General features: G+C 47.0%; 1 protein-coding gene across 1 annotated transcript in view; it reads left to right on the forward strand.

The window, feature by feature from the left end:
• Positions 1 to 344: 344 nt before the first annotated feature.
• Positions 345 to 8,014, forward strand: part of LOC119094175 (eukaryotic translation initiation factor 3 subunit K) — an 11,625-nt gene continuing 3,955 nt past the window's right edge. The window contains exons 1-4 of the mRNA XM_037217249.1: positions 345 to 580; positions 2,350 to 2,569; positions 5,317 to 5,433; positions 6,125 to 6,259. Coding sequence (XP_037073144.1) covers positions 528 to 580; positions 2,350 to 2,569; positions 5,317 to 5,433; positions 6,125 to 6,259 — 525 coding nt within the window. The 5' untranslated portion in view covers positions 345 to 527. The remainder of the gene's footprint in view (positions 581 to 2,349; positions 2,570 to 5,316; positions 5,434 to 6,124; positions 6,260 to 8,014) is intronic.

An 8,014-nucleotide genomic window follows, 5' to 3' on the forward strand; every position in this document is an offset into this window, starting at 1 on the left:
AGTCACTTGATACGATTGCAGGATATTTGACGACGTTTCAGCTTTCAGTTTACGCCCAAGTGATCCGAACCCACTAACTCGCCATCTGTTTTGATGGGCCTTATGCGTCGTGTCCTGCATACGTGCTTTCTAATGCACCTGGTACATCGAAATTATGTGGAAGCTCAATTTGGGATGAATCCCAATTGGTTGACATTAGTAAGGTTAGGTTGCTTATCAAAGCCTTCAAAATATTCCAAAGCTGGTGTATATTTGGTATGAATGTGCCGGCACCGTTATTCCAGCGTAATGCAACCTATTACTAAAAGACAGTTGACGGCATCTTTGACAAATTTTGCCGCTTTCGCCGCAGCCCTGCTGAGCGCGTGTGCGATTGATGGCGCAGCCTTGCCGGCACTGTTTTAGGGCATTGGCCGACATTCATTGCGGGAGGTTGGTTGATTCGAGTTGAAGTTAGTCAGCGCTGCCGAATTTTTACACCCATCTTTTCCCGCCTAATCGTTTTATTGAATCTGTAGGCAATAAGCATGGCGGATGACATGAAAGCCGCTGTGGGCGCCCTCCTGAAAGGCATAGACAGGTGAGAGAAGGATCCTGGCCTGCCATCTGGTAGCCACCCAGACTGCTCAAAACGCATGTTAAGCCGAACATGTCCGGGTTAGCAATGCCATCACAACCAAAATTTTAATGCGTGCACATAGTTAACGTGAATGTTCAGGGTAAACACATGGTCAGCATGAATATCAGCGCAAAACAAACCAGTGTTTATAGGCAATGTGATGTTTCAAAGGTATGTTCTCAAATATGGTAATTATGCTCAGGAAAATGTGCTCTGGATATGTTTTCTACAGGAAAATGAAGCATCTTTATCTCTTCAATTTTTATGGCCTGTGTTAAGTACTCATGTGGATGAAGTCTGGCTCACCAATGTTGTACAGGAGTCTAGGGTGTAGGTATTCATTGGTACCTAATGTTAGAAAAACCATTGTACATCATTCATTGTGTTTAAGATGGAGCATATTGTAAATAATCATAAAAGAGGTATATTCATGCTCTTACCTTCAAAGTTAAATGACTATGGTAGTGAGCTCCCAGGCGCCGCACGCACCCCACACAATCTACAAACAATATGGAAGACTGCTTGGATACCAAGAAGCATATTTCATTGGATTCTTGTTACATTGGCCCCTACATTTTTATGGTTTTGATGTGCAGAAATGTGATTGTGCAGTAATGTTGTGATCACAGGTGGCAATGGCCGGGGTCGTGGTTGCTGGGTCTTTGTGGCGCTGGGATGTTCACTATGGTATTTATTTAAGTTCCAAGGTAAGAGTTTAGATGACCTGTTTTATGATTAGTTATGACATGGGCTGCCCTAAAAATGATGATTGATGTACAATACTCTTTTAACATGAGGTAGCAATGTATACCCTGACCTGTTGAGTGATCAAGTGCCTGTTTTTTTAAGCTCATGATTGTTTAAGCCTTTCATGGCCACATTTTGCATGCTTCATTTTGACAGCACAAGCTTGACACCATTACATGTATCTGCTGGCAAGTTTGGCATCTGCTCATTACTAAATTGTATTGATCATTGCTACTGAATGAAGCATCCTGGCCTTCATTATTGACTATAGAGAACTATAAGTTCACCAGTGTGTGATGCTTGTACCCTTGGATAGCTTGTCTACAAATCTGCTTTGCTCCTTGTGTTGCCCATCATTTACCTGAGGATTAGCTGTGTAGTCTTTGAAGCATTTTTTAGGTGTAGAGTCAGAGAGATGGCTACTGCTATATCCTACACACACCAAGAGAAACATTTCTACTCAGATTCAATTTATGTTTTCTCAAAGTTGTAAGAGGGGGAGGCCAAAGCCCCTCTGAGTATGCAACATGGCTGCTAGGGACCTGCTACTATACCATTGTTCATCCACCCTTTGCAAAAGCTGACACTAGTTTGATGTATGAGGTACCTGTGGATCCCGGCACATTCTAAACTCTGGCATTTTCTGCTGTAAGGTTAAAATGACCTTTGTTTTCAGGCAATATACAACCAAAGACATGCAGCCCAAGTTAGAGATTCACAACTGATTAGGCCAGGATAGGGAACAGAAATGGAGCGGGTGTAAGATAAATGTAATCTAGCTCAGGCTGGGGCTAGTTTGGGTGAATAGAACTGATGTAAGGAAAAGTGGTGAGCATCTCAACCACTGCAATGAAACAAGGTGGATTGTGTGCTGTGAAACCGACATTCCCCAGACCTTGGGATGTGGTGTGCTATTTGCAGGCTTCGTTGAAACTCTTTCGCTCAAAATGATGGCTATACTCATGCTTTATTCCATGCTGCAGGTACAACCCCAAGAATCTGGTGATGTTTGAGCAGTATGTGGACCGGCAGTGTGCAGAAAACATGTATGACCTGGAGGCGAATTTGGCGGTGCTCAAACTCTACCAGTTCAACCCCAGTGAATACAACCCAGCTATCACACAGCGCATTCTACTGAAGGCAATCACCAACCTGCCACACACAGATATCATCCTGTGCAAGTGTCTTCTGGCTCCAGAAAATGTAAGGATCCGGCTATCTTGGTCAGGCCAGTGGAGTGTCATGCTGTGATATTGGAGATGGTCATGAAATGAGATTCATGTGTTTTCTAAGCCTAGTTGTCTTACCTGCATAAATATGTTTGCCTTTGAATAAGTACTGCAAAGGGTAACTAATCATATTGCATCATAAAGAAATGTGTTACAGATGGAATAGTAGTTCGGGCTGATGTCCTCATCTGGCATGCTAGTATGCAGTGTTTGAAATTCCAAAGATGTTCCTGGTAGTGGAGAACAAATTTCCTACAGTGGAGTACAAAATTATCCAAGTGCTGCAGGTCATTACAGTTTTATTTAGGTTATCTTTGAGAGATACCTGTACAACAGGTGGTACTCAACAAAAGCACAACTTTTCAGGTTGAGCAATTCTTGTAAAAGCACTTTAAATGAAAGGAAACATCAGTATTAAACATAGCACACTGAAACAACAGTCTCATATTCTGTTCTATGAGACACATGTGTGTATATATGGGTTTGCAATTGGTGAATTGCTCTGTGTATACACCCTTCAAAACAGAGGGTTATTATGCATCGGGCTTATACACTAAAATGGCGGGTGGCTACACACCAGCCTTACATGCTCTCCAAAATGGAGGGTGGGTAAGATACGCCCAGCAGAGAAAAACGATGCACAAACAAATGCAAATGAACATGCCACAGGCAGCCACCTACTCATGCTCAACCACGATCACGCTTTTCATGCTCCACCACGGTCACGCTACTCACGCTCCAACACGGTCACGCTACTCGCGCTCCAACACGGTCACGCTACTCGCGCTTCAACACGGTCACGCTACTCGCGCTCCACCAGCTAACTGGCCTTAAGAACAGCTAAATACTCATGCCCTCCACCTTCCAACTCCCGGTCAACGCACGAGGCCCTGCATGTCCCACCCAAACAAAAGAGACAGGCAACACTCTTAACTGATTTACCGAGCCAGCACAGGACAATGCTTGACAGACCCGTGCAAGCCGGTTAAGAGGAATTGGAGTCAGTCACTCCGCTGACTCCGGCGGATAACGCAATGTATTAATGGATTCTGATGCGATATCATTATGAAGTATGATAATTTATGTTGCAATTAATTGGTGTTTTTGTCCTAATAAACCCTTCTCCGTAATTTGCCGGACCAAAGTTATGGGTTCATGTTACTCTGGTGTTCTGGGGTTTTTGCCGGATTGAAATAGCTGTCTCCGAACAGTTTTTGGCTATTTATAGCAGCATTTTTTGTTTCAAAAGGGTTTTTCTGTAAAGTTTGAATTACCAGCTTTCATTTCACACCCTTAAGTGACAAATTTAAGTTAGTTGAAATCCACAGCTGCCGTAACATTTTTGTGCTCCGGATACCAGGAAGTGGCCAAAAATCCAACCACATGACGGCTCTGGATGAGTACAAATAAGTCCTTCATAATCGTGATGCCCATCTCTATACAGCTTTCCTCCAAATGTTTACAAATTTGCTCAAAACATGAGCGCGAGCAGAATGTTTACGCCCTTGACAAATCAGTCACGGAGAGGCGAATCAATAGAACCACTTGGAGAGTTTTGCTATGCTCAACCTCCAACCTGAGTTGGGAGGCGGGCGCAAACCGCTGAATAGTTGAGACGTTTCCGGCGCTGAATTGCGAGTGATTCTCTCATTTGCATTGTCATGACACGGTGATGGCGCGTGAGTAGGCAGCCGCCTGTGGTAGGTGATTGGTCGTACGGTTTTCTGTGACTGTTCGTTGCATCCTTGGCAATTAATGCGGTTCGTCGTCAACGGTAGGTTGTCATGTTCAAGTTTGAGTTGGTCTGCGTGGGGAATAAGAAGTGAGAGCTTTGCTAGTCTACAGTCCGGTGCGATTCTGGTACTCGTTTCTCATTTCCCGGCATTGTTCAAAGTCAATTCGATTCCCCATTCACACACTTTACTTTCCACATTTCAATACATGGTTTATGATATACCTAGGTGGCAGCACAGGCTGTTTGCTATTGGGCATCGTAGTCTGGTGGTTGCAAGATTTGTGCTCTTGCAGATATCAATACATGGCTCCTGATGGAGGCAGCAAGTCCCAAGCTGTTGCACCTTCTGGTTTTATTTTATGTTGGCACAGAGAGGTAAAATGAGTTTTTCCAAAAGCTGTTTTTGTTGCATTTTTGTTGCAGTACAATTTTTTAAATTTTACCTAGTCACAATCCTGGAGCACAAAATCTCCTGGTATACATTATACCACGAAACGTCAAGTTTTCCAACACTGCTAGTATGTACAAAACGTTTTGGCCGGTGCATTATCAGGTCATGAATGGTGGTAGTTCAAGCAGTTACTATATCGGTGAGTGTTTTTTTTTTCAGTAAGCCATCTGTTTAGTATGGGACAGTATAAACCTCTAGGAGCACCATCCCCTGCCCACATTTTTGAACCATAGCTGGCTCCTGACAGAACATTAAAACTGACATGATGCATACTCACTGAGCTCCTCTCTCGCCCCCCACCTTCACACCCATAAGAAAATCCTGACTTCACTCCTGTGATCCTCTCATGATAAAACAGATCCTCATGTGGTATATCATCCTTATCACTCTCAGCAATACCGAGTTCATTGCTGCTGATGTGCGAGTACTGGAGTTGTGCTGTAGCGACTGCAGCGGTGGCAGCGGCTGTGACCGCTTGGCCGGCTGGCACCGCGACCGTGTCTGACGGGCGGTGCTGTGCCGGGTCGCGCTCCAGATGGAGGAGCCGGAGGTGCAGGACATCCTGCGGCTCTCCACCCTGCTCGAGCTGTGCCAGTTCCAGGCCTTCTGGGAGATCATCGTCGAGCAGCCGTCCATCATCGCCGGCATGACGGTGAGCTCCGAGCGCCGGCCCACCGGCCGCCCTCGGCTCCGGCGCCGCGGGCCGCTCGCGACCGCTGACCCCGGGCCAGCGGCCAGCGATGCAGCAGCCCACTCTGTCTCGTTCGACTCTTGGCTCAGAACTTGGGTCGCTGTACCAAGTGCAGATCGCCCTGTGTATTCTTTCATCCGAACGCTGCGGGTACTTTACGTATTTTGGGATCAGGTACTGAATGAAGCTCGACTTCCAACGTTACAGCGCAATGGTCAGGAATACCAACAAAGCCTCACTGTCAGCGCTGGACAAAAACATGTGGATGTGTATGCCTTGTGGCCCACATATTAATGTGCTTTCAAATGTTTCAATATTGACTCTGATGTTCTTTGATCATGATTATGTAGTAATGATAGCTGAGCTTTTTTTGCAGCCGTTGGCGCCCGTAGACATGATTATTGAGCAACCGCGCCCCATCTAGTTATGTGTAGATGTATGATTGAGGAACGATTTTAAGAACCGACGCTTTTAAGGATCTTTTCTCGCAGTGTTTTTCAGTACTCGCAGCGTGTGTATGACCGGACATTTTTGTGAGGCCTTGCGATATTTTACCTAATGCTCAAACGTACATGTAGGTAAGTCTCCTAGCGTTGTTCGAGTTTTTCGCCGAAATAACTGACCACCGGTTGACGGTCCTGACCGTTCGCAGGGCTTCGAGGACTCGATCAGGAGGTACGCCTGTCACGTGCTCAACATCACCTACCAGCGCATTAGCAAGGAGCTGGTGCGCTCCACCCTCAACGTGACCGGTGAGGACGCGCGCCGCCCGTCCCTCTGTCTGTCGGTATCAAAGTCAATATTGAAACATTTGAGTCAATGTTTTTATGTCTGTCTGTCCGGGGGTAGTGCAACAGGCACTGTTTTCGCCATTGGAGTTGGATCATCTGCAGCCTAAACGTGTGAGGAATTTTTTATGCATTTTTCAAAAATGAGCGCGTGCTGAGCGAAACACGAGCGCAAAAATCCCCGTAGGTTTAACACGGGCGACGCCAATTTAGCGATTCCGGCCGACGGACCAACACGTTTGCTTTCCGGAGCCGTATCCTGGTAACCAAGGGTTGCAGCGGCGGGAAACGTGCACGATCCGATAGAGCACGGAATGGGTCATCGCAATCGGGTGAGTTTTTTTGCGTCACGTGACACGTAGCACGTGCACACGTGTCGACAATTTGGGATCGGGCCGTTTTGGCGCAGTTTTACGTTAACCTTTTATATCGGTACGGAAAGAAGGTAGAGTTCTGAATTTTGTTTCCCAACATTTAAAATTGAAGCGGCTACATTTCCACTGCGCATTGCGAGTTTTTGCAACGCACTGTTGCGCTGCCAAGTACATTACAAGTTGTGACGGGCTGAGTTTTCAAAACCGAAGCTGAATACAAGCCGCTGCCGTCAACAAAAGTATGCGTAATGTAGCGTTGGAAACTACATCACCGTGTCGGCCGATTCGTCCTGTCTCTGTTGCACTCTTTTGTCGACCGCATTTTAAAAACTGTCGCTGCCAAACGGGTTTAGGCTAAGGGGTTGCATGACGTATTTTCGCCGCGACGGCGGCAAGTTACTTGCGGCGTACCCCGTACCCCGACTCCCGGCGTACACCCTACGCCTTGAGGATTCAATTGGCGGTTTGCGCGACAGGTGTTCGACTTTGTTCATTAAGCCACGCTTTATATTAAAGAACGAGCACCCAGGCGCGTTTTCAGTCTGTCCGGTGGTGGGCCGGCGGGCAGGGCGGGCGGAGGGCAGGGTGGTGGGTCACTGCCCTAGGGGGAGACCTCGGCTTATGCAAGGTGGCCGGCGGCGCACTGTGCCCTGCGGTCGCCGTGCTCGCACAGGCGTGGCTTTTGTTTCCCGACATTTACAATAGACGCGGGCACACTTTCAGGCGCATGGCGAGTTTCTGCAACGCACCGTTACACTGTAAATTGCGCGACAACTTGCAAGGTGCCAAGTTTTAATAATCGAAGTGGTACGGTCGCACCTATGACACGGCATGGGATCACAGATGGATTTTGCTCTCTTCCACGGATTTGCACCTTTTGTGCCACATTTCTGCACCTATGGCACTAACACACCCGGGATTGGCGCGCTTCAATGATGAATGGGAAGAGCGAAATGGTAATGTTTGGCGACACGTGCCACATGTCGTGGTGCCCATGTGTTTAACTATGGATTTATACAATTTCGGTATCTTGAGGGGCTGCACGCTTCCGTGATATCTCAGAAACTAGGGAAAAAGTGCACAGCGACCGGCATGCTTCGATAAGTAGTCTAACGGGCAATCACTGAAACGTGTACGATGTCACGCTGCACGTGGCATGTGACACGTGCACATTAGCTGTGAACCTGTATTTTGTCGATCTTGTCTTCATTTTTACGCTTTACGCGGGTATTCCGCTCTTATGGCACACAGTAACACGAGACTGGCATGCCGCGATAGGCCATTGGACGGGAAATCCCTGGTCACATGTGTCACAAGTGCGGCGTGGCATGTTGCGCGTGTCGGGCACACACGAGCCAGGAAGATGATTTTTGCTGTTTC

Source organism: Pollicipes pollicipes, unplaced genomic scaffold (genome assembly GCF_011947565.3).
Source record: "Pollicipes pollicipes isolate AB1234 unplaced genomic scaffold, Ppol_2.1 Scaffold_4002;HRSCAF=4701_pilon_pilon_pilon, whole genome shotgun sequence".
Taxonomy (NCBI): Eukaryota; Metazoa; Arthropoda; class Thecostraca; order Pollicipedomorpha; family Pollicipedidae; genus Pollicipes; species Pollicipes pollicipes.